Source organism: Acinonyx jubatus, chromosome B3 (assembly GCF_027475565.1).
Source record: "Acinonyx jubatus isolate Ajub_Pintada_27869175 chromosome B3, VMU_Ajub_asm_v1.0, whole genome shotgun sequence".
Lineage (NCBI taxonomy): Eukaryota > Metazoa > Chordata > Mammalia > Carnivora > Felidae > Acinonyx > Acinonyx jubatus.
This window is the reverse complement of record NC_069386.1, coordinates 59061376-59089271: the sequence shown is the minus strand read 5'-3', so window position 1 is coordinate 59089271 and position 27896 is coordinate 59061376. Positions and strand designations below refer to the sequence as shown.

The 27896-nt window shown below is 36.4% G+C and overlaps 1 protein-coding gene and 1 long non-coding RNA gene across 2 annotated transcripts in view; one reads left to right on the top strand and one right to left on the bottom strand.

Moving 5' to 3' along the window:
• LOC113601798 (uncharacterized) overlaps positions 1–27896 on the top strand; it is a 92232-nt gene that overhangs the window by 47908 nt on the left and 16428 nt on the right. The window lies entirely within an intron of this gene.
• UBR1 (ubiquitin protein ligase E3 component n-recognin 1) overlaps positions 1–27896 on the bottom strand; it is a 130707-nt gene that overhangs the window by 87316 nt on the left and 15495 nt on the right. The window contains exons 2-4 of the mRNA XM_015064866.3: positions 23516–23772; positions 20617–20695; positions 7627–7737 (exon numbers count right to left, since the gene is read on the bottom strand). Of these exons, the coding sequence (XP_014920352.1) occupies positions 7627–7737; positions 20617–20695; positions 23516–23772 (447 nt within the window). The remainder of the gene's footprint in view (positions 1–7626; positions 7738–20616; positions 20696–23515; positions 23773–27896) is intronic.

Below are 27896 nucleotides of genomic sequence, written 5' to 3'. Positions count from 1 at the left end.
CTTCAGTTCAGGTCATGACCTCACAGTCAATGGGCTCAAGCCCTGCATGGAGTTCTGTGCTGACAGCTCAGAGCCTGGAGCCTAATTCAGATTCTCTACCTCCATCTCTGTCCCTCCCCTGCTCACACTCTGTCTCTCAAAAATAAATAGACGTTAAAAAAAATACAGCTGGCAGATTTCTTACTTTTTTCCAAGGTATTTTATCTTTTCTCATGCTACAGTGAATGAGATCTTTTCTTCCACTACATTTTTTTAAAAGTGATCTCTATACCCAACGTGGGGCTTGAACTCAAAACCCTGAGATGGAGAGTCAGATGCTCTACTGAATAAGCCAGCCAGGCACTCCTTTTCACTACATTTTCTAAAAGCTATTGCTTGTAAGGGCATTTAATTAATATTTGTTAAATACATTAAATAGAAAAACTAATGGTTTTTTTTTTTTAACTTTTTTTTAACATTTATTCACCCTTGAGGCAGAGAGAGACAGAGCATGAATGGGAGAGGGTCAGAGAGAGAGGGAGACACAGAATCCGAAACAGGCTCCAGGCTCTGAGCGGTCAGCACAGAGCCCGACGCGGGGCACGAACCCACGGACCGCGAGATCATGACCCGAGCTGAAGTCGGACGCTCAACCAACTGAGCCACCCAGGCACCCCTGAAACTAATGGTTTTTAATATGAGTTCTGTAACCAATAACTTGATCAAGCTCTACTCTAGTTTCCATTTCTTTTCTAGTTAATATTCTTGGGTTTTCCAGGTATACACTCATGAGTATTTTGCCTCCTCTCCAATACTGATATATTTTAGTTCATCCTGTGAGTCTATTTGATTAACTTCCAGGAGGTGTTAAATAACAGTGGCAATAGATTTCCTTCTCTTGTCTCTATAATGGGAATACACTAATGTTTCATCATCAAACATGATTAATGACTTTTGATTTCATGTCAATAATCCTGGAAGAAACTGAGAATGTTATCAAAGAGCTAACTTTCCCAGAAAATGCCAGGATTAATGGTTTCACAGGTGAATTCCAAGAAGAGTTCATTCCAGGAACATAAGTATGACAGTGTTATGTGATTGTTTTAAACTTGATTTCACCTGCTAATGTTTTATTTAGTATTTCAGCATAACAATTATTAATAAAACTGATCTGTAAATTCTATATTTTGTCAGATCTGAGATCAATATATGTTAGCTTTATGTAACAAATTTGGTAACTTTCTCTTTTCCCCTTGCTATGCTTAAGAACAGTTTCTATGCTTTTGTTTATCTGGAGTTTACTTGATGATTTTTATTTATGTTTATCAATAAAAAATTTTAAATATAGAAAACTAAGATCAGTATAAGAAACACAACTTTTACCTAAGATTTAGGTAATTTAGGTTATTTTCCATACATGTATTTTTTTGTTCAAGTATTTTAAGGTTTACCCCCAAATACTCTGATATGTATCTATAAAAAATTTTTCCTACATAATCATAATACCATTATTATATCTAATAACATGAACAATAATTTTTAAATATCATCTATGTCTTGAGCATATTCAATTTTCCTAATTATTCCCAAAAGATCTATAGCATTTGATTATGTCTAAGTCATTTACATCTAAATGAATGTCCCTTCCACACCTCCAGCCTTTTGTTCTTCATGACAGAAACCAGGCCAGATTTCCTATAAAAACTCCTACATTCTAGATTTATCCTGAAATGTCCTACATTTCCCACTTATCTTCCTTGTGGTCTTCTTTATGTTTTTCACGTCTTCCCTGTATTTCTTATAAGCTAGAAGTTAGACCTCAAGGTTTCATTAAGTTCAGCTTAAACATTTATTTATTTAATTTTTTTAATGTTTATTTATTTTTGAGCATGAGTGGGAAAGGGACAGAGAGACAGGGAGACACAGAATCTGAAGCAGGCTCCATGCTCTGAGATGCAGCACACAGACTGAGGTGGGGCTCAAATTCATGAACCGCAAGATAATGACCTGAACTGAAGTTGGATGTTTAACCAACTGAGCCACCCAGGTATTCCAGGTTAAACACTTTTATCAAGCATATTTCAGGGGTGCCTGGGTGCCCCAGTCGGTTAAGCAACTGACGTCAGCTCAGGTCATGATCTTGCAGTTCGTGATTTTGAGCCCCATGTCAGGCTCTATACTGACAGCTCAGAGCCTGGAGCCTGCTTTGGATTCTGTGTCTCCCTCTCTCTGCCTCTCCCCCACTTGTGCTTGCTCTCTCTCTCTCTCTCTCAAAAATAAATAAAATGTTAAAAAAAATTTTAAAAAAAGAATATTTCATAAGTGGGGCTCTAGGTACTTCAAATTTTTAACAACATGAGATGTAATTCACCAACCATACAATGCACTCAAAATATACTATTTAATGGTTTTTAGTATATTTATAAATATTTGTAACTATCACATCACTATGAAATGTTTCATGACCTCAAAAAAACAAAAACAAAAAAACCCTTTAGTGATTTCTTCCTCCCTCATCACATGCCTCATCTCCCTAGACCTAAACAACCACTAATCTATTTTCTGTCCCTATCAATGTACCTATTCCAGACATTCATTTAAATGTAATCGGCTGCTCTGGAAAACAGTGTGGAGGTTCCTCAAAAAATTAAAAATAGATCTACCCTATGACCCAGCAATAGTACTGCTAGGAATTTACCCAAGGGATACAGGAGTGCTGATGCATAGGGGCATTTGTACCCTAATGTTTATAGCAGCACTTTCAACAATAGCCAAATTATGAAAAGAGTCTAAACGTCCATCAACTGATGAATGGATAAAGAAATTGTGGTTTATATATATACACAATGGAATACTATGTGGCAATGAGAAAGAATGAAATATGGCCCTTTGTAGCAACATGGATGGAACTGGAGAGTGTTATGCTAAGTGAAATAAGTCATGCAGAGAAAGACAGATACCATACATTTTCACTCTTACGTGGATCCTGAGAAACTTAACAGAAGACCATGGGGGAGGGGTGTAAAAAAAGAGGTTAGAGAGGGAGGGAGCCAAAGCATAAGAGACTCTTAAAGACTGAGAATAAACTGAGGGTTGATGGGGGGTGGGAGGGAGGGGAGGGTGGGTGGTGGGTATTGAGGAGGGCACCTGTTGGGATGAGCACTGGGTGTTGCATGGAAACCAATCTGACAATAAATTTCATATTAAAAATAAAATAAAATAAAATAAAATTAATCATATGTGATCTTTTGTAACTGGCTTCTTTCACTTAGCATAATACTTTTAAGGTTCTTCAAATTGAAGCATGTTTCATTACCTCTCTTTTATAGCCAAATAATACATTATATCAATTTACCCATATTTGTTTATCCATTTATCAGCTGATGGGCAGTTGGGTTGTTTCTACCTTTTATTATGAATACTATATTTTATTATGAATACTATAATTTATTATGAATGCTATAATTTATTATGAATACTATATGAATATTACATTATCCTATAATACTATTTAATTACAATAATACTAATATATTATGTAAGTTCTAGATATAAGTTCCTTATCAGATAATATGATTTGCAAACATATTTCTCCCATTCTATAGGCTTTTCATTTTCTTCACAGTGTCTTTTGATGAAGTCTAATTATCTATTCTTTCTTTTATTACTCAGGCTTCTGCTGTCATATCTATCAATCCACTGCCAAATCTGAGGTCATGATGATTTACCCTCTGTTTTCTTCTAAGAGTTTTATAGTTTTAGCTCCCACATTTAGGTCTTTGACCCATTTTGAATTAATTTTTGTGTACAGTGTGAGTTAGGGATCCAGATTCATTCTTTTGCATGGAGATATCCAGTTGTTCTGGTACCATTTGATAAAAAACAGTATTCCCTAGTGAATGGCCTTTGTATTCTAGTTGAAAAACAGTTGACCACAGACATGTGGGTTTACTTCCGAGCTCTCAAATCTATTCTCATGATCTCCATGCTCATCATTATGTCATACCACACTGTCTTGATTACTGTTGCTTTGTAGTAGGTTTTGAAATAGCGAAGTGTGAGTCTTCCAAGTCTGTTCTTTTCCAAGGTTGTTTTGGCTATTCTGGGTCTCTTAGAATTCAATATAAATTTTAGAGTAAGCCTGTCAATTTAAAAAAAGAGAGAGAAAAAAAATTCCCAGCTGTAATTCTGATAGCAATTGTGCTGAATCTGTACATCAACTTGGGGAGTATGGCCTTTGATGTGATTTATAGTAAGAAATATATTTGGTCTTCACTGTTTCTGGTTCAGAGCTTCTGAAACTCTTGGAATTTCCAAAGGGATGAGAGGAATTTTTAAAAGTCTTACATTGTGCTATTGAAGTGACTTTTAGAAAGCATCTAAGATGGGGGCTGGGTGACCATGATTTAATCAACCATGCCCCTATGTAGTGCAACCCAAAAGGACAGAATATGGAGTACTTCTGGGTTGGTGAACACACAGAGATTTGGGGAAGGTGGTACACTCAGAGAGCTGAAAGATCTTAGCCTGTGGGATCTAATGCTTATTACCAGGCAGACAGTGTCAGGGTTGAGCTAAATTTATGGGACCTAGGTCAGTGTCAACAGAGAACTGAGTTTGATGACTTGATGGTGGTGGGAAAAAACACCCATTGTACTGCTACATTAACAATTTTAAGTCTTGTAAATACCATCTGATTTCACTCATGCAGAATTTAAGAAACAAAACAAACGAGCAAAGGGGAAAAAAAGAAAGAGAGGCAAACCAAGAAACACACTCTTAACTATACAGAACAAACTGATGGTTACCAGAGGGGAGGTGAGGAGGGGGTGGGGATGGGAGAAATAGGTGATGGAGATTAAGGAGTACACTTGTCATGACGAGCACTGGGTAAAGTATGGAAGTGTTGAACCACTATATTGTACACCTGAAACTAACATTATACTGTATGTTAACTAACTGGAATTAAAATAAAAACTTAAAAAAAAAAACCTGTAAGTCTTCTAATCCAGAAACATAGGATGTTTTTCCATTTATTGAGATCTTTAATTTCTTTCAACAGTGTTCAACAGTTTTCAGAATATAAATTTTATACTGCTTTTGGTATTTCTAAATATTTTATTCTATTTGATACTATAGTAAATGTGGATTTTTTTCTCAATTTCTTCTTCTGATTTTTCAAAACTGATGTATAAAAATATAAGTAATTTCTGTATAATTATCTTGTATCCTACATTCTTGCTGAACTTATTAATTCTAATAATTTTTTTTGTGGATTCCTTAAGATATTCCATATACAAAGTCATGTTAATCTGCAAAGAGAGCTAGTTTTATTTTTTCCTTTCCAATCTGGATGCCTTTTCTTTTTCTTGCATTACTAATTGCCCTAGCTAGAACCTCCAATAGAGTATTAAATAGATGTGGCAAGAGCAGAATCTTTGTCTTGTTCCTGATCTTAAGGGGAAAGTATCTAATAGCTGTGAGGTTTTCCATATGTGTCCTTTATCAGGGTTGAGGAAGTTCCTTATAAGTTTAAGTCTTTTTTATGATGAAAGTGTGCCGGCTTTAGTAAAAGGCTTTTGCTACATCTAGTAAGATGATCTTGTGGTTTGGGTTTTTTTTTTTTAATATGGTGTATTATATTAACTGATTTTTAGATGTTAACCTATGGCCTTTATTTTATATGCTATGAAGAGACTCATTATGCCATATTGCCCTGCTATTAGTAATGATGCTAATATTGATGACTAGTTTCAGGAGATGACAGTATGATACCTCCATTATAAAGTTTCACTTTTTTCCTTTATGACTAGCAGGTAATCTATAAGATGACAATTTAGAACTATGTGAATACTGTTGCTTATCAACTGATGTCTTAATGGGTTTAGCATCTATTAATGATCCTTGTCTGAAGCAAGTATTTCCTTAGGGTTTGCAAAATGTTAATTATTCTAGGGACGCTTGGGTGGCTCAGTTGGTTGAGTGTCCAACTTCGGCTCAGGTCATGATCTCACGGCTTGTGAGTTTGAGCCCCATGTCGGGCTCTATGCTGACGACTCGGAGCCTGGGGCCTGCTTCGGATTCTGTGTCTCCCTCTCTCTGTGCCCTCCCCCACTCATGCTCTGTCTCTCTCTCTCTCTCTCAAAAACAAATAAACATTTAAAAAAATTTTTTAAATGATGGGGCGCCTCTGTGGCTCAGTCTGTTGAGCGTCTGACTTTGGCTCGGGTCATGATCTCTCATCTCAGTCTGTGAGTTCGACCCCCGCGTCAGGCTGTGTGCTCTCAGCTCGGAGCCTGAAGCCTGTTTCGGATTCTGTGTCTCCCTCTCTCTCTGCCCCTCCTCCACTCATGCTCTGTCTCTCTTTCTCTCTCTCTCAAAAATAAGTAAACATTAAAAACAATTTTTTTAAATAAAAAATGTTAATTATTCTAATTCTACTAAATCTTCTCTATTAGGGAGATAGCATGCATCTAGAAAGAAGAGCTTTACCTCATATACTGGTAATACTTGTTTACAATGGAATACAATTCCTATCGAAAAAGTAGAATAAATGCTTAGTTCATTCCCTTTACCAATTTTTAGAGTGAAGAAATTATATAATAACCATCACCATAGCAATGAACCAGTGACTTGGCAAAATTATTTTTTTATTTAAGCTCTCTATAAGTTTTATTAGGAATTCATGAATTTTCATGTACTTTGATTCATTCAATTATAGTAGTTACTTATTAGTATTATTATGATACTCCAATTGCCCAACTCAGATCAGTGACAGCTCTTTCAAGTTAGATCCTAGATTCTTTTAATACAAACCCATCCTCACAAGCTTACCTATTCCCTGATAATGTATTTTCACCTGGTCAGGTATTTTTATAAGCCCTGATTTCTTTTAGTGAGTAATGCTACTTAAAGACATCAAAATCTGGGCGCTAAGGGTCTTCACTGCTATAGGACTACATGGAACAGTTTAAAGACTACTAAAACTATTTCTTGCAGTTTTGAAAAGGATTACTCTGTGAAACCATTTGAACACAGCATTTTTTAGGGAAGTACTTTCTTGTGACAGACTATATTCTGAATCTCTTCAATCGTTATTAACTGTTTATGTTTTCTCTGTTTGAATAAATTATAAAATTGTATATTATTTGATAAAATGATCCATCTTCAAATGTATTTGCACAGAGTCATGTAAAGAGTCTTTTATAATCCTTTCAATTTCTTCTTCGTCTATGGGTCTATAGTTATTTTCCCATTCTCCTTCCTAATTGTCTGTATCTGGGCTTGCCCACTTTTTCTTGATTAGGATATATAATGGATAATCAATTTGTTGACTATTTTTTTCTTTAACAAAAGCATTATTAAAGTTATGTGTCAATTCTACCGTTCCATTTGCTCTTTTAGGCTTATATATTGTTCATTCTTACTTATCAAATTGACTGCTTAACAAATAGAACCAAGAAATTCACTCTTTCTTTAGACAAATAAAGAACACAGAATGGAATAAAACTCCTTACATTTAAATACTGGAACATAAAACTCAGGATTCTTAATGGAATTGAGTTTAATCCACACACATAACATTTATCTCCATCTAATTGTATCGAGCTTAAAATAATTAGCAATTTTTAAAAATAATATCCTTACCTCTTTTGTGGTACCTGCTCTTCCAGGTTCATGACTTATACAAAAAGGGCCTGTTTTCCATGCCTCTGTGTCTCCACAGTCACAAAATCCCCCTCCAGTAGAAGTATGCATCTGACAAATGAAAAATGAGTTTGTCTTCATTTCAAAACATCTTACAAAGCAAGAAAGGATAAAGATGACTCAATACTCCCCAATACTTAAACCTTACTTGCCTTTAATGAAATAGAAAATATATCCGAAACCATTTTAGTTAACAAGAAAATAATCTAAATACTTAACCATAACAAAAATGGGCCTTCAAAGTGATAAAATTTTGAAACATGCTTTGAAACATCTAATTTTTAAATAACAATTTTTAAAATTGTGTACTAATGGAGAACAGATTGTGAAGTATGATAAAAAAAAAACCCACCATACAACACCTAAAATGCTCGAGTAATGAGATTTTTCTGCTTAAACACACTTCTAAAACTCATTATAATAATACTTGTATGTTGAAGAAATGTATACAATATTTACAATTATTTGATGTTCCATTGTACCTAAATTTTTTACAACCCTTTTCCTTTGAAGGTTCCTGCAAACAACAAAAAAATAATGCAGATATGTGAATCCAGATAGAGGATGATGACAATGGCCTAATTTTGAATCTTTCCCCAAATTCCCCCCTCCAAAACATACAATGAACAAGGAAAGCCCTAAAACCACATGACTCATGTCTGCAGCATTACTGAGAGATGAAAAATAAATGCCACGATCTTCAAATGATTTGTTCCATTAAAGTTCCTGTTGCCTATTACTTCAAGCTCACAAATGCAGACGAGAAAGGAGCTTAAGAGATTCCATGAAAGAGAAGAGATGGGTACAGAGGACTTAGATGAAGCACAGACAAAATCATGCCCAAAATCATGCTGAGGAACAACTATTGAACACAGGTTGAGACTTGAGGGTTCACAGACAAAGAGATCAAAAGTGAGTAGGACCAGCAGTAGCAACCTCAGAGAAGCATTGCTTTTGTAGGAAAATGAAATACAGAAAAAAAAGGTGATAAGCCCTTAAAGATTTGTCAGTAAATGAAAAAAGGAAACAAGAAGGAAAAATTAAGGATCCTACAGAAATGAGAGAAACAACACATGCCACCTCTACTCTCAACATCATCTATAAAAGAAATTACACAGAAGAGGGCAGAACTGACAGAAAACAGCACTTGTAAACCCTGTCCATGAAATGAAAAAGAAGAAACAGACCATATTCATTCAAAACTATAACTAGGGTGCCTGGGTGGCTCAGTCAGTTAAGTGTCCACCTTCGGCTCAGGTCATGATCTTGTGGTTTGTGGGTTCAAGCCCCATGTTGGGCACTGTGCTGACAGCTGAGAGCCTAGAGCTTGGTTTGGATTCTGTGCCTCCCTCTCTCTCTGCCCCTCCCCCACTCTCTCTCTCTCTTTCTCTCTCTCTCTGAAAAGCAAACATTAAAAAAAAATTTAAATATATATACAAAACTATTACCAAAAAAGAAAGGCAAAAAATGCAATCAGAGCCAAAGCCCAACCACAAAACTGAAGAAAACTGTAATGTAATGCTCTAAACTTAATTACATGCCTCAAACATTTGCTGGATATGAAAGCCTTTAATCGGATTAAAGCACCTTTAATTAGAAATACAGAAACTAAGATCAGACATGGACACAAAAGGAATATGAGACTTGACTGAACTCGGGGAAAAAAATAGCAGAAAACTAGAAAATCCTACTTGAAGTGAATTCTAAATTACAAGGTATCCAAGACAAAAGACTCAAATGAAAAATAAACAGCATTGAAACAAAGCAGGAAAATAATCAACAAATGATAATGCAATGAAGCAAAGACATACAGGGTCAGAGAGAAAGTGGTTGCAACAGAAGATACACATAAAAGAGCCAACCTAAGTATAAATGGAGTCACCAAAGAAGAAAACCTAAACAATGGAATAGAGCTGTTATTTAAAACTATAATCTGGGGCGCCTGGGTGGCTCAGTTGGTTAGGCATCCCACTCTTGATTTCAGCTCAGGTCATTATCTCAGTTGTGAGATGGAGCCGCACATTGGGCTCCTCTGTGTTGGGTGTGGAGCCTGCTTAAGATTCTCTCTCTCCCTCAGCCCTTCCCCGGTTCATGCTCTCTCTCTCAAAACACAAAAACAGAAACCCCCATTGTAATCTAAGGAAACTTCCTGAAAATAAAAGACCTAAATCTAAACATTGAAAGCACTCATGAATAACTAAAACTCAACCCAGTATCATCAACTCTGAAGTATATCCTACTAAAATTGTTAGAATTTATTTATTTTTATTTTTTAATGTTTATTTTTGAGAGAGAGAGAGAGAGAGAGATAGGGCATGAGCGGGAGAGGGGCAGAGAGAGAGAGAGAGAGAGAGAGACACAGAATCCAAAGCAGGCTCCAGGCTCTGAGCTGTCAGCACACAGCCCGACACGGGGCTTGAAACAAAGAACTGCAAAATCATGACCTGAGCTGAAGTTGGACAATTAATCAACTGAGTCACCTGGGCGCCCCTAAAATTGCTAGACTTTAAAGATAAATGTCCTGAGGCCTTCTGGTAAAAAGATGAAATAACATAATAGCAAGAAAACTAGACTGGTAACAGGCTTCTCAATAGCAACATGTAAAACAAGACAACAGCAAGGCTCTGTTTTCAAGCAAAGAAAATGCAAACCAAGGATACTGTCTCCAACCAAGCTATAAAAATAGAATTTTGAACATGTCATCACTTAGGGAATACTGTATATATGCACCCTTCCTGAGGAATCTACTTGAAGAGAGTTCGGGAGCTTTATGTATAAAGAAACAGACATGAATATGTGAATATGTTAGGCTTTGCAAGTCATACAGTCTCTGCTGAATTACTCAGTTCTACTGCTGTAGTGCAGAAGTGCCATAGACAACAAATAAATAAATAAGCATTGCTATGTTCCAATAAAACTTTATTTATGGGCACCAGAATTTTATTTTTATATAATTTTTATGTACCATGAAATAGGACTTTTAATTTCACATAATTTTCATGTATCACAAAATATTATTTTTCTTATCTTTTTCCCAGCCATTTAGAGATATAAAAACATACTTAGCTTGTAGGCCATACAAAACTGGTAGCAAATCAGATTTAACCCACAAACTTTAGTTCAGCAAACCCTAGAGGATGGGCTTCATCGGACCAAGAGGTGACTAGGAAGACTTTAGAAAAAGGATAGAAGGTGAACATTTTACAAATTTAATTGCAGAGTTAAGAACAAGTCAAAAGTAAAGGCTCGAACTCATGAATAGTGAGATGACCTGCACTGAAACCAAGATGTTATTGATGTTATTGATGACTGAGCCACCCAGGCACCCCCCCCCATTTATTTTTATAATTAATTGTTAGACATCAGGTCTATGGATCCTTAGTGTTAGTCCTTTGGATCCTAACATTTCAAGAAACATTTGTTGAAAGCATTTATGTCTCAGGTACTACAAAAGACACAAAGGTACAAAGTACATGAGACCTGGGCCTTGTCCTGGAGAGCTTATGGTCAGATGGGGATGAAGGGTACATAAATGTATCATTGCAATTTAGCAAATGAAGATAGAGACATACACAGGAAGGGGACACGGAAAAAGAAGACAGGTAGTGGGCTTTGTTTTCTTCTCCACATTTATTCTAATTGACTCTGGAATGTGTTCAATAAAATGATACCGGTTATAAGCTGGCCTAGTTTGTTATCAGCTTCCAAGATACAAAAAGACCCTAGTTAGATGAACTCAGCCACTATTTTGGTTTTATTCGATCAAAGTTACATTATTGTGATCTTTGCTTCTTAGAATTTAATCTACTTATCAAACCAACGACCCTGTCCTTTCAGCAAGGATGGTGGCAAAATAAACAAAGACCTTGTTCCTATTATCCAGGAATATGGCAAAGTTAAGTAGCCACCATTCCAAAATAAACAAAGAGAAACATTAAATTTAAAAAAATACAGTTCAATAAAACTGGGAAAACATTTTTTTAAGCTGGGTTCAGTTTGAAAATTTTCTGTTTAAAGGATTAAAGGTTTTTGCAGGTTCTGAAGGTTTCTGTACCACTACTTGTAACACATTCAGTAAAATTCTTTCCTGAAGCAATTAGGCAAAATATACTAAGAACCTTTTGTTTTTTACAACAGTTGTACGTTTAAAGAAAAATTAAGCAATAAATACCGAGTTCCCATATATTCCTTCTCCCCTGACCACACAGTTTCCCCTACTATTGACAGCTTGCCTTAGAGTGGTAATTTGTTGCAACTGAGAAGTCAAAGTTGACACATTATTTTTTGATACATTATTATTAACTAGAGTCCATAATTCACATTAGGGTTTTCTGTGTTGTACACTTTTTTGGTTCTAACAAATTAATAATGACATGTATATACCACTACAGTATCACACAGAATAAACACCCCCTCTGTGCTCCACCTATTCATTCCTCCACCCCTTCCACCATCATCTCCCAGGCCCTGGGAACAGCTAATCTTTTTACAGCCTCCACAGTGTTGCCTTTCCCAGAATGTGATACAGCTGGAATCACACAGTATATAGCCTTGCACAGTGGCTTCTTTCACTTTGTAATATGCATTTAAGGTCTTGCCCTCTCTTTTAGTAGCTCATTTCTTTTTATCACTGAAGGATATTCCATTGTATTGGTATACCAAAGTTGGTTTATCCATTCATCTATTATGGACATCTTGGATGCTTCCAAATTTTGGCAAATATGAATAAAGCTTCTATAATCATTCTTGTGCACTTTTTTGTATGGACATAAGTTTTCAGTTTATTTGGGTAAATATCAAGGAACACAACTCCTGGATTGTATGGTTACAGTATGTTTATTTATTTTTATTATTTTTTAATGTTTATTTATTTTTGGGAGAGACCAAGTGAGTGAGGGGCAGAGAGAGGGAGACAGAGAATCCGAGGCAGGCTCTGTGAGGTCAGCACAGAGCCCAATGTGGGACATGAACTCATAAACCGTGAGATCGTGACCTGAGCTGAAATCGAGAGTTGGATGCTTAACTGACTGAGCCACCCAAGTGCTCCTTTTTTTTTTTTTTATCTATTTTGAGAGAGAGAAAGCACACATGTGAGATCAAGGCAGGAGCAGAGAGAGAGAGAGAGAGAGAGAGAGAGAGAGAGAGAGAGAGAATCCCAAGCAGGTTCTGTGCTACCAGCACACAGCCCACTGGCAGCCCTACACGAGGCTTGATCCCATGAACCAGGATACAATGACCCAGCTGAAATCAAGAGCTGGATGCTCAACCAACTGAGTCACCCAGGCACCCCAGTATTCTTCTATAAGAAACTGCCAAACTGTCTTCCAAAGTACTATTCTGCATTTTCCCTAGCAATGAATAAGAGTTTCTGTTGCTCCCATACTCAGCAGCATTTGATGCTGGACTTGGGCCATTCTGTGTGGAGTGGTACTTCATTTTTGTTTTAATTTAATAACATATGGTGGTGAGCATTTTTCATGTACTCATTGGCCATTTATATATTTTCTTGGTTAAGTTTGTTTCAGATCTTTTGCCCGTTTTTTAAATGTGTTGTTCACCTTATTATTTAAGAGTACTTTGTAAGTTTTGGATACCACTCCTTTATCACATACGTGTATTGCAAAGACTTGCGTCTAGTCTGTGGCTTGTTTTTTTTTATTTTCTGAAATGTCTTTACTTTTTAATCCAATAATTCCACTTCTGAGAACTTATCCTAAGAAAATAATCCGACATATAGAAAAGTGATTCACACATAAAGATGTTTATAGCAACAATGCAATGCTTATCATTAAAAAAAGAAACTGAATCCTAATTACATTCCCCCAATAATAGATAAATAGTTCAAATAAATTATGGTTAAATATTATATACACAATATGTTTTAAAAGAAACACCAAAAACCGAATGCATAATTTAACATATTTTGCTTTTTCCATATAAAAGTACACCATGAGAGGGGCTCTTGGGTGTCTCAGTTGGCTGAGCATCCAACTATTGATTTCGGCACACATCACGATCTCAAGGTTCATGAGTTCAAGCCCTGCATCAGGCTTCATGCGCACCGACAGTGTGAAGCCTGCTTGGGGTTCTCTCTCCCTTTCCCTCTTTCTGTCCCTCTCCTGCTCACACACATGCTCTCTCTCTCAAAATAAATAAACTTTATACTACACTGTAGTCTATTGTCTAAGTTTTTAAGTGTCATTATGTCTAAAATATGATATACATACCTTAATTTAAAAATACTTTATTGTTAAAAATGCTAACCATCATCTAAACTTTCAGTGAACTGTAATCTTTTTGCAGGTGGAGGGTCTTAGCCTGATGTTGATGGCTGCTGACTGATCAGGGTGGTGTTTGCTGAAGAAGCAGTGGCTGTGTCACGTTCTTAAAATAAGACAATGAAGTACGCCACACTGATAGACTCTTTCTTTCATGAACAATTCCTCTGTTCCACGCAATGCTGTTTGATGTTTTATCTACACTAGAACTTCTTTCAAAATTGAAGTCAATCCTCTCAAACCCTGCTACTAAGTTATCAACTAAGTTTATGGGATATTTTGTCATCATTTCAACAATCTTTACCAAGAATAGATTCCATCTCAAGAAACCACTTTCTCTGCTCATTTACCAAAAATCAACTCCTCATCCATTAATTACAGTTTGATCATGAGACTGCAGCAATTCAGTCACATCTTCAGCCTCCACTTCACAGACTAGTTCTCTTGTTATTTCCACATTTGCAGTTAACTTCCTCCACCAAAGTCCTGAAATGCTCAAAGTCATCCATGATGGTTGGAATCAACTTTTTCCAAATTCCTGTTCATGTTTCTTGCTCTTCGCATGAAATCATGAATGTTCTTAATGGCATCTAAAGTGATGAATCCTTTCCATAAACTTTTCAATGTATTTTTCCCAGATCCATTAGAGGAATTACCATCTATAACAACAATAGCTTTAGGACTATAGTATTTCTTAAATAGTAAGACTTGCAAGTTGAAATGACTCCTTGATCTATGGGCTGCAGAATGGATGTTGTGTTAGCAGGCATGAAACAACATTCATCTCATTGTACATCTCCATCAGAGCTCTTCATTACCCAGGTGCATTGTCAATGAGCAGTCATATTTTGAAAAGAATCTTTTTCTGAGTAGTAGGTCTCAGCAGTTGGCTTAACATATTCAGTAAACCATGTTGTAAACAGATATACTGTCATCCAGGCTTTGTTGTTCCATTTATAGAGCATAGGCAAACTAGATTTAGTGTAATTCTTAAGGGCTCTAGGATTTTCAGAAGTGTAGGGGTGCCTGGCTGGCTCCATCAGAAGAGCATGTGACTCTTGATCTTGGGGTCATGAGTTTGAGCCCCATGTTGCATGTAGAGGTTACTTAAAATAAACAAAATTTTAAAAAATGTAAATGAGCACTGGGTTCAACTTTAAGACATCAGTTGCATTAACCCCTAACAAGAAAGTCAATATGTCCTTTGAAGTCTTGAAGCCAGGCATTGACTTCTTTCTAGCTATGAAAGTTCTAGATGGCATCTTCTTCCAATACAAGACTATTCTGTCTACATTGCAAATCTGTTGTTGAGTGTAGCCACCTTCATTAATGATCTTAGCTAGATCTTCTGGATAATGTGCTGCAGCTTCTACATTAGCACTTGCTGCTTCACCTTGCACTTTATATTATCCTTTACAGAACTGAAGAGAGTTAGGGCCTTGCTCTGGATTGGATTAAGCTTTGGCTTAAGGGAATGCTGTGGCTGATTTGATCTTCTATCCAGAACACTCAGATTTTCTCCATAACAGCAATAAGGCTGTTTGACTTTCTCGGGGCACCTGGATGCCTCAGTGGGTTAAGCGCCTGATTTTGGCTCAGGTCATAATCTTGAGATCTGAGTTTGAGTGCCCATCAAGCTCGGTGCTGACAGCTCAGAGCCTGGAGCCTACTTCAGATTCTGTGTTTCCCTTTCTCTCTCCCTTACCCTCTTCTCCGCTCACCCTGTCTCTCTCTCACAAAATAAATAAACATTAAAAAAAAGGCAGGGGGCGCCTGGGTGGCTCAGTCGGTTAAGTGTCTGACTTCAGCTCAGGTCATGATCTCCCAGTCCATGAGTTCGAGCCCCGGGTTGGGCTGTGCGCTGACAGCTCAGAGCCTGGAGCATGCTTCGGATTCTGTGTCTCCCTCTCTTTCTGCCCCTCTACTGCTCAGGCTCAGTCTCTGTCTCAAAAATAAATAAAAAGATTAAAAAAAATAAAAAAATAAAACCTCTTCCTTTGCCTTCATAACTTAGCAAACTAGCACACTTAGCAAATTGGCTTTCAGCCCAACTCAGCTTTAAACATACCTTCCCAACTAAGCTTAATCATTTCTAGCTTTTGATTTAACATGAGGAACATGTGATTATTCCTTTCACTTGAACACTTAGAGGTCATTGCAGGGTTATTAACTGGCATGATTTCAATACATTTGAATCTCAGGGAATAGGTAGGCCTGAGTAGAGTGAGGGAGATGGAGAAATGGCCAGTGAATGAACACACACACCTGTATCAGTTAAGTTTGCCATTTTACATGGGTGCAGTTCGTGACAGCGCCAAACAATTACAACACCAAATATCACTGATCACCATAACAAGTATAATAATAGTGAAAAAGTCTGAAATACTGCAAGAATTACCAAAATGTGACACAGACACACAGAGCGAGGAAATGCTGTTGGAAAAATGGTACCAATAGACTTATTTGACTCAGGATTGCCACAAACCTTCAATTGTAAAAAACACAGTCTACAAAGCATAATTAGGTGAAATGCAATAAAATGAGGTATGCCTATATATTGTTTTTTGTAACTCACTTTCCTCATTTTAGATAAAGGAAACATTTATCTACGCTAAAAATAATCCTGGGGTGCCTGGGTAGCTCAGTCGGTTGAGCGTCCGACTTCGGCTCAGGTCATGATCTCACGGTTCGTGGGTTCGAGCCCTGCATTGGGCTCTGGCTGACAGCTCAGAGCTTGAAGCCTGCTTTGGATTCTGTGTCTCCCTCTCTCTGCCCCTCCCCCACTCACACTCTGTCTCTTTCTCAAAAATAAATACATATTTAAAAAAAAAAAAAGAACATCTTGAAGGAGATTTAGACAATTGGTGCCAATTTGGACGTGAATTAATACTGAAAATATTAAAAACTGAGCAAGTCACAAAAATCAGAGCACTATTAACCCTTGGAAGGCTAAAAAATAATAATAAAAATCTTTAGGGGTGCTCAGTTGGTTGAGCATCTGACTCTTGATTTCTGTGCAGGTCATGGTATCATGGGGCAATATTGAGCCCCATCTTAGGCTCTGTGCTGACAGCACCCAGACTGCTTTGGATTCTTTCTGCCCCTCCCTGGCTCACGAAAGAAAAGAAAAGAAAAGAAAAGAAAAGAAAAGAAAAGAAAAGAAAAGAAAAGAAAAGAAAAGAAAATAAAGGAAAGGAAAGGAAAGGAAAGGAAAGGAAAGGAAAGGACAAGAAAAGAAAGAAAAAGAAAGGAAGGAAGGAAGGAAGGAAGGAAGGAAGGAAGGAAGGAAGAAAAAGAGAAGAAAAAAGATTTTAGATAATCTTTAACAGTGGGTGCTTTTTTATTTTGAGGAGAAAATGCAGAGATTAGCTTTTAGGTGTTTTTAAAAACCAGTAATGCAGTATGTTCTCTCTTTTTATACACACTTTTTTTGTGTGTGCACATTTAAACGCTACTCTTTTAGCAAATTTCAACTAAAAAATATGGTGTTATCAATTATAGTCACCATGTTATATATTACATCCTAAGATCTTATTTATTTACTGTAGGTTTTCTGAAGAGGTAAACTGCAGAGAACCTAGAAATCATGAAGGGTCACATTACACACAGTAGAACAAATAGCTCAAATTTCAACTTTGTTATTTTCTTGTTTTCAGGTTGTTTGGGGCTATTATATCACTAAAGGTTTTTCTTGGTCCTGTCTTCATAGTGTTCAATCTTCAGTCTGTCCCGTCATTACTCTTCTTCCTCTTCTCTGAAGCAACACATATCCTTTCTTATTTCTTCTGATCTTTTTTTTTTAATGGCTTCATTTTTTTTCTTTTATGAAGTGTTTTATTATACAAAAAAGTATACACAGTGTATAGATAAGTTACAAAATATAACAGTGAGATGAATACCCATGAACCCAGCACCCAACCCAAAAAAGTATTACTACTGTTGAAGCTGCCTGTGTATAATAATCCAGAGTCCCATCCTCTTACCTGCCCTGGAGGTTACTACTTGCCTGAATTATGTTTATTAGTCATTCCCTTGCTTTTCTTTAAAAATCTCACCAACTTATTCTCTCATCAAAAGTGTTCTCTTCTCTTCACACTCACTTTTGATGGGCAATATTCTTTAAAGCTTACAGACATAATCTTATATTAGTCACAAAATAGCCCATCCTTCTGATGACCCAAAGATTCATGAGTAAGCCATGTAAGCACCCTCTGTAAGAAGAGTTCTGAAAGACCTCAAGATAGTAAACCTAAGTATACTCCATAAAAGAGTGCTTTGCAGTAGCAATATAAACTGGTTAGCTTTAAAAACTTGAAGGTAGCTTAGTGAAAGGTTCCCAAAATTTAACAAATAGGTTTTTACCAGTCCACAGAAAAACCAGTACAGGAAAAACCGTAGTGAGCTCTTTCACAGAGCTACATGTACGCAGCCTTTTGTTTTTTTGTTTTAATTTTTATTTTTAGAGAGAGAGAGAGTGGCACAAGCAGGGGAGATGGTCAGAGGGGGAGAGAGAGAATCCCAAGTAAGGTCAATGCTGTTAGCACAGACAGAGCCCAACATGGGGCCCAATCCCATGACCATGGGGTCAAGACCCAAGCCAAAAGCAAGTCAGACACTCAGCCAACTGAGCCACCCAGGTGCCCCTACATGTATGCAGTTTAAAGAACTAGTCTTTATAATGGGATTATCCTACTTTCTTGGAATTAAAATATCTTTTCCTTTATAAAATGATATAAGATGGTAGGTATATTTGGTTGCTGTTCATGTGTCTTTTTTAAAATTAAAATTGAACTTACTTGGCCAAAGAAAAATTTGAAAACTCTATGTCATATCCAGTGTTTTTGGAAATTGTACTGACCCACAAACTCCCAAAGCTTAGAAAGCATAGGCTTAGAAGTCTTTAAATCTGAGGAACTGGAAAACTTTGGTCTTGAGCCTTTACTATCTCTCCCCATTAGTCTCCTACAGTAAAAATGGGAAGAAATTAACAACTTCCTCCTGTCTCTACTACTGGCATTCTTTCTTTGGTTCTCCAACATAAGAAATACTATAATTAATGAAGCTGACGAGGAAATACAGAATATAACCAATGCTTGGGGTGCCTGGGAGGCTCAGTCGGTTAAACGTCTAACATTGGCTCAGGTCATGATCTCATGGTTCATGGGTTCGAGCCCCGCATTGGGCTCTGTGCTGACCGCTCGGAGCCTTGAGCCTGCTTGAGATTCTGTGTCTCCCTCTCTTGCTGCTCCTCTCCTGCTCGTGTGTTCTGTCTCTCTCTCAAAAATAAATAAACATTTTTTTTTTAATTAAGAAAAAAAAAGAATTTAACCAATGCTTAACTTTAAAAATCTCATCAGTGGTTAGCTTTCCAATCTTGGGAAAACATTTTAATCATACTATATCATAGGTTCCTCAATCCATTTTTTTTTTGTGTGTACAATAATACCCATAATCTATGCCTATGGCCCATCACTTCCTGAAATAGAAGTAGTAATGTTGAGGCCAGTCTAATTACCTGAACAGCACTTTGAATTCTATGGAGGGCACAGACCTAACTTTGAAATATTATACACACTTACACAAGACTTTAGGCATGTTTAACAGGATGTTAAAGAAAAACATCAATAACATCAACAACATCTGTCTAAGCCCAGAATATACAACCAATACAATTATTTGAGAAATACATATCAGCTCAGAATAACAAAGCTGTCTAATGATGTAAGAGAAAAGGAAAAAGTCCTCAACCTCGTTAGTGATTATGAAAATTAAGACCACTATTTGATACTATTATAAACCCACTAGATTGGCTAAAATTAAAATGAGTGACAACACCAAATCTTGCAAGTATGTGCAGCAATGGGAACTCTCACATACTGCTGGAGAGCCCATAAACTGGTATGACTACTTTGGATAACAATGTGACACTATTTATTACAACTAAAGAAGATTCATATACCCTAGAATTCAGCATTCTATCCCAGATATATATCTTAGAGAAACTACTGTACATGTGTACAAAATACACAAATAGGAATGTTCATAGCAAAATTGCTCATGATAGCCCCAAACTGGAAACAATCTACATATCCATATACAGTACAATGAGTAAGGACAACATGGATTATTGAACACCATAAAGGTCAGTGGACAAACTACAGCTATATACATAACACTGGGTGAAAGAAGTTATTCAATAAGAAAAAGATACAGCATGACTCCATCTATATAAAGTTCAAAAACAAAATTATTCAGTGTGATTTGGTGATAAGTTAAAAGAGAAATAAGATTATCACACAAGAGAGAAGAAAGGAGAAAGGTTATCACAAGGGGGGAGAGAAGGGACAAATGGGAGGCCTTTGAGAGCTGGCAACACCTTATTCTTGACCTAAGCAGTGGTTACGCAGGTGTTTGCTTCACAGTTGTTTAAGGGGTTCATATGGTTTATACAATCATTTGTACAAAAATGACCTATCTCACAAAAAATTACAAAAGGCTGCATCTTGAGGTGATATTATGTGATATTTAACCAAAGCTAAAGGTTCAGTTATCAGAACTATTATAGCAGGAGTTCAATTACTGGTCAGGTATTTGGACCAGATGGCCACCAGGTTCCTGCTAATCTAGAGATTTTATGGATCTATTTTCATACCTTGTAACGATGATTTTTATGAACACTATTCTGGAAGCAGTCCATACAGAGTACACATGTTGGGTCAATTGCACAGTCCCTGAAAAAGATTGAGAATTAGATTCCAAAATTCAGAAGACGTCAATGATGCTTAAGATATGACTATAATATAATGTGAATGAGTTTCCCGTGTGGTACACGAACTGAATATGAAAATGTCTCAAAAACTGAATTCCAAATAACTTGAGCCATATTTGAATATGTAAGTTTGGATGTTTGGTTTTTGCCTCTTAAATCAACCTCATTATTTTGAGCTTTTAGCTGGTTTCAGACTGTTAAGTTGCAATTCAAGATTAGTTTTGTGAAAAATGACTAGCTTTTTTTCCCATTATCTGTCATCATCTTACCCTACTGCATTTAAAAACATATTTTTACAAACACTGATAGTTCACTGGTAAATGAGGCTTGAATAAAGACACAATTCATTAGAATGCAAGCAGCCTGGGGTGCCTGGATGGCTCTGTCGGTTAAGCATCCAACTTCGGCTCAGGTCATAATCTTGGGGTCTTTGAATTCAAGCTCCGCATCAGGCTCTGTGCTGACAGCTCAGAGCCTGAAGCCTGCTAAGGATTCTGTGTCTCCCTCTCCATGTGTCCCTCCCCCGTTAGCACTCTCTCTCTCTCAAAAATAAACATTAAAAATTTTTTTTAAAAAAGAAGAAAAAAAATGGAATAGAAGCAGCCTAAGGGCAAGAATGTTTATGACTGTGTTTATGAATGATACGTGCTAAGCACCCAGAATAGTGCCAGGCACATGGTAGGTATTCAATTAATATTTACTGAATGAATGAAAAAAAAATTCAATCTCTCTTAATCTCTTCCCTAATAACTCCTAAAATGCACATAAATCTTATTTAACATTTTTCAGGGAAACATTAGAAGCAACATAAATTGGTGAAAAGTGGAAAATTAATTTTTAAAATACTGATTTAGAAGAGTGGAAGAGATGGAATTGGAAAGTTTTAAAAATTATATATATATATATATATATATATATATATATATATATATATATATAATGCTTATTTTTGAGAAAGAGACAGAGCGTGAGCAGGGGAGGGGCAGAGAAAGAGGGAGACACAGAATCTCTCAGCACAGAGCCTATGCAGGGCTTGAACTCATGAACCACAAGATCATGACCTGAGCTTCAGTCAGATGCTTAACCAACTGAGCCACCCAGGCACCCCTGTTTTAAAAATGATTTTAAAGGCTAATAGGAAATAAAGATAGCCTAATAATACTCTCGAAAGCATACATTATCTACTGTCCAATTTAGAGCAAATTTTCTCAACCTCAGCAGTACTGACATTCTGAACTGGATAATTATTTGCTGGGAATAGAGGAGACTGTCCTGCACACTGCAGGATGCTTACGTGTCAATCTTGGCCTCTACCCACTAGATGCCGTTACCATTTCCCCAGTTGTGACAATTAAAAATGTTTCCATGACACTTTTGGAGAAATGAGATCTACAAATGTCTACTGTGCTTTAGCTGAAACAGACTAGGCTTCAGCTAAAATTTATGTAAGAAGATAAACCTTAGTACCTATGTAGCAAAATAGTACACAAAATATAAAAGCTGACTTTTTTCCTAAGAAAAGAATAGGGTAATGATACTATGTTCTAAACAACTATTAACTACACATAAACCAGTCAAACCTAGAATTACAGGAAGTAAAAGCCAATTCTCTGAATTTATGAAGTCTAAAAATTCACTCCTAACCTAAACTACCTCTAGTAAAGGGAAAAAACTCTCTAAAACTAAAGTGCAACTAAGATCTAAAAGATGAAAGCTTCAGGCAGGAGCAGGGAGTAAAACCGTTCTCTGTGCTACCATGATTTGTTTTTGTTTTTTTAACGTTTATTTATTTTTGAGACAGTGAGAGACAGAGCATGAACAGGGGAGGGTCAGAGAGAGGGAGACACTGAATCTGAAACAGGCTCCAGGCTCTGAGCTGTCAGCACAGAGCCCGACGCGGGGCTCGAACTCATGGACCATGAGATCATGACCTGAGCTGAAGTCGGACGCTTAACTGACTGAGCCACCCAGGCGCCTCTGTGCTACCATGATTTGTAAGGCAACTGCTCTCGCAAAGGGCCAAAACCCTAAGGCTGCTTTCAGTTTCCCTACCACTGGCCTTTTCTACTCAACTTAATTCCAACTGTTGCTATAGGTCCACAATCCCCTGATACCAAATCTCACTTGGTAGGAAAAAATGACGTGAAATGATGTGAAGACCATACCAATTTGTTGTGAATATTCATAGATTTCTTACAGAAATGCTATGTTTGATGATAGGATCCTGCCCTAACTCTGCTGGAGAAGAGTTCAGAATTCAGAAATACACTGGCCCCAGGGTTTCATATTAAGAGTATGTGGACTACATTAAAAACAAGACAAAAATCTATCCATTATATACTTTTAGAGAACAGGAAAGTGAGACAACTATTTAAGTCATACGTTCAGAAACAAGCTGTACAAGCAAAAACCGACCTATAAGTGCGTAATAAAAGGAAGTTAATTAAGTAGGATTAAGTATACTATAAATAGTAATAAATTTTTTTTTAATTTTTTTTTTTAATGTTTATTTATTTTTGAGACAGAGAGAGACAGAGCATGAGCGGGGAAGGGTCAGAGAGAGAGGGAGACACAGAATCTGAAGCAGGCTCCAGGCTCCGAGCTGTCAGCACAGAGCCCGGCGCGGGGCTCAAACTCACAGACCGTGAGATCATGACCTGAGCTGAAGACGCTCAACTGACTGAGCTACCCAGGCGCCCCAGTAATAAATTTTTAAAAATACATCATAAATACAAAATATCAAGACTGAATTTAACTAATCCTATAAATTTCTAATTCTTACCTACAAGAGTACGTTGTCTCTCCACTTTTGAAAACCTTCCCACAGAGTTGAAATGCTCCACTGTGCTTCAATTTCTCTAAGCAAATATCCGGATCTTCTCCAAATAAATACCATTCCAGTGGAGTAAATATAGACATTTGTATACTCTCCTCCTGCTTTTCCAAGTCTGGGTCCATTTCAGCAGAATAAATTTCTGGCACCAACTGTGCCAAATGGTGCAAAAAAGTAGTATAAAAGTCAACTTGCTGATCCCACCACTGAAAGAAAACAAAAATTACACTTGGTTACAAGTTTCTTCTTAAAGATGTAGGGGTACAAATAATAGCACAATTCTGAAATTTCAGAGAGGCTGATTTACAATATATTCTTATTTTATCCCTTAACAATACAAAAGGAAAGTGGATTAAAAAAATAGCCTTGGAAATTAAGAGGCTGCTCACATACCACATATATCTAGGGGGAAAAAAAAAAAAAAGAGCAGCTGCAGTGGATGAGAATTACCCTTCCCTTCTGGACTGGGCAACTCCTCATCTCTGAAGATAATTCTAATACTAGTCAGGGGCTGTACAGACAAAGCATTCCCCACATTCTTAGTTTAAATGTTGTAAGGAATTGTAACATTTACTGAGAGATCAAAATGAATGAGTAGAAAAGAGTTTTTAGAACGCCAAAAGCACTAAACATAAAAGGAAATGGATTAGACTCCTCAAAAGTAAAGTTAAACCCTTCTGCTCTTCAAAAGAAACTACTACAGATGGCTTATGTGCCATGTTCATTTGTACATGAAAACATGCTCAACATCATTAGGGAAATGCAAATTAAAATGACAATGAGAAACCCCTACACAACTTATTTGGGCTTAGGTAAAAGAGAATATAAAAAACTGACAATACCAGGTATAAACAAGAATACAGAAAAGGAAAACGCTAGTAGGAACTGAAACTGGTATAACCACTTTATGAAAGTTTGGCAGTTTTATAGTTAAACATGCACTTACCTTACAACACAGCAATCAAACTTCTAGCTATCTACCTAAGAATTGAAAACTTATGTTCATACAAAAACTTATACACGAATGTTACAAGAGTTTTAAGTTGCCAAAACCCAGAAATAACCCAATTGTCCTTCAACTGGTGAATTATAAACAAACTGTGGTATGGCCAAGCCATGGAATGAATACTGCTCAGGAATAAAAGGAATAAGTTATCAATAAATGCAAAATCAAAATGTATTCTTATAAAACCAGTAAAGTTCAAAAGGCTATGCATTGATTGCCTCTTAGCAGTTAGGGCCATGTTCATAGAGCATCTGTGTGAACTGAGCAGAGCTCTCATCTCTGTGCCAAATTCCTGATTCCCATAATAAGTGGGCTTCACAGACACTATATGCAGGTTTCAATAACACCATCATCTCATTCTCATCTTCAATCAAACAAGATAGCTTTCCAAGCACCAAGAAATTCCGTTAAAAAAGACATGTGGTGATTACTTGCTGGCAATTTGGGCTTAAATATGAGGTATGATTACCCTAAACCATCCAACCAACCCAGCCCGATCAGTTTTTAATGCCACTCAGTAATAGCAAGCTTAAATGAACAGAGGCAAGGGAAACAAAAAGTTGAGTGCACAGCTCTCTACTATCAATCCAATACTGACAATTTAGTTGCAGTTAACATCCTTCTAGTTAAATGAATGTTGCTCATTTGAAATGGGCTGGTTTTCTGGCTTTATTAGTATCTCATGTTTGTCTTATAATTATGTAAAAACTGGCATTTATACATATTTTACACATTTTATACATATTTGTACACACTTAAGCTATATTCTAAAAACTATAAAAATTTCTAAAGGCTATGTACTTCAAAATCTTATTTATTTATTTATTTATTTATTTAATTATATTTTAGAGAGAGTACAAATGGGAGAAAGGGGCAAAGGGAGAGAGAGAGAAAATCTTAAGCCACCTCCATGCTCAATGTGGAGCCCAACATAGGCCTCAATCCCACAACCCTGGGATCATGACCTGAGGTGAAATCAAGAGTCAGACGCTCAACTGACTGAGCCATCCAGGTGCCCTATATCACTCCATTTACATGACATTGTGGAAAAGGCAAAACTACTACCAAGATGGAGGACAGCACAGTGGTTTGCCAGGGGTTTATACTACAAAGTAGAAATGACAGAATTTTTGAGTGCGATGGGATTGTTCTATACCTTATGGTGATGGTTACACAAATGTTGGCAAATGTCAAAACTCACAGAACTGTACAATAAAAAGTTATTTATGTAAAATTTAAAAGTGAATTTTAAACTACATAGTTTATAAAACAAAAAGGAAAGCCACAGATTGAGAGAAAATATCTGCAATAATACACTGAATACTTTCTCCCAAAGATAAAGTATAGGCAAGGACATTCTCTCCTTTGTTCTCTCCTATTCAATATTGTTCTGACGGTCTTAGCTAGTGCAGTAAGGCAAGAAAAAGAAACAAATGGAATGATGATTGAAAGGGAAGAAGCACACTGTCTCAGGGTCATGAGTTCAAGCACTGTGTTGGGCTCCACACTGGGAGAGGAGCCTACTAAAAACAAAACAAAAAACAAAAAAAACCCTACCAACTGTACTTCTATATACTACCAACAATTTGAAAATGAAATTTTGAAAAATAGCATTCATAGTAGCATTAAAAATCCTAAAATATTTGGGCATCAATTTAATAAAAGATGTAAGACCTCTACACTACAAACTACAAAACATTGTTGAGATAAATTTCTAAAGCACCCAAATAAATGAAGAACTATATTATGTTCACTGATGGTAAAATTCAATATTAAGATATCTACACTTGCCAAACTGATCTACAGATTCCACGCAATCCCAGCAAACATTTTTGTAGAAATTGACAAGCTGATTCTAAAATGAATATAGAAATATAAAAAATTTAGAAGAGACTCATGCTACCTGATTTCAGGATTCACGTAAATCTATGCTAATTGAGACAGTGTAGCAGAGGCATGAAAAAAGACATTTATCAATGGAACAGAAGAGAGTCCAAAAACGAATCCACACACAGTCAATTTTTTCATGAAAAGGAACCAACACCATTCAAAGAAGAAAAGATGGTCTTTTCAAAGAAATTACAGAGGCAATCAGATATCCTTATAAAAAAGTAAACTTCAATCTAAACTCTATGCCAAACACAAAAATTAATTTGAAATGCATCATACACTTAAATATAAAAGCTAAAACCATAAAACTTCTTAATGAAAACTCTTGCCATCTTGGAGCAGGTCAAGATTTCTGGAACGGGGCACAAAAAGCATTAAGCATTCAAAAAATGGATTTGATAAAAATTAAAGCCTTTTGCTCTTCAAAATGAACATGAGTAACTAATATCCAATTCTGCTACTCACTATGCATTTTTCAAATCTTTCACACAACCAAATAATTAAGATTAATTTTGGAATGGATATATGTTAAAATGAACATGCTTCTGCTTCTTGAGTCTATTTAGCTATACCTTCTGTGAAATTACACAGAAATAGGAAGCAACAAAGAAGTTTATTTATCACACACTAATCCAACTTGCTGGTAGGGCACAGGACATCCACCGATAAACTATCTATATAGCTAAGGCCCTGGCCCTCTTGGCACAGGAACACCCTTGTCCCAAGCTGTGAGACTGACTGTTCAGTCCACTAGGAAATGTGATCTAGGCAAAAAACTCATCAAGAGAATAAAGGAACTCTAGAAAAAGTAACAGGTATGGAAAATTACAACTTTCAGTCTGTAAGAACAAAGGCTAGATAATGTTTATAAAATCATGAGGAGTTTTGACAAGGTGAACATATAATTGTTCACTATACCTGAAATTAACAGGTGCCCCCTTAAAAGTGTTAAAAACAATTTTCAGGGCAAAGTACAGAAATCAGAATTTTATTTAGCTATGATAAACTCATAAAATTGTCAAAAGAGTTTTATAAAGCTGAAATATACTTAGAATTAGAATTTACATAAAGTTCTGTACAGGTAACAAAAAAGTTACAGATATTTGACTATATATAAAGCTTTCTGAGTGTGCTTTCCTGAAGCTCAACATGCCATCCATAAGTAAATTCAACTCATTAAAACTTTATGTAAATTGGATTATTTGGTGTTGTTTTAGAAGTTCTTTATGTATTTTGGATACTAGCTCTTTATTAGATGTATCATTTGCAAATATCTTCTCCCATTCTGTGGGTCGCCTTTTAGTTTTGTTGACTGTTTCCTTCACTGTGCAGAAGCTTTTGATGTAGTCCCTATACTTTATTTTTTTGTGTCCCTTGCCTCAGGAGACCTATGTAGAAAAAAGTTACTGTTTGTGCTCTCTTCTAGGATTTTTA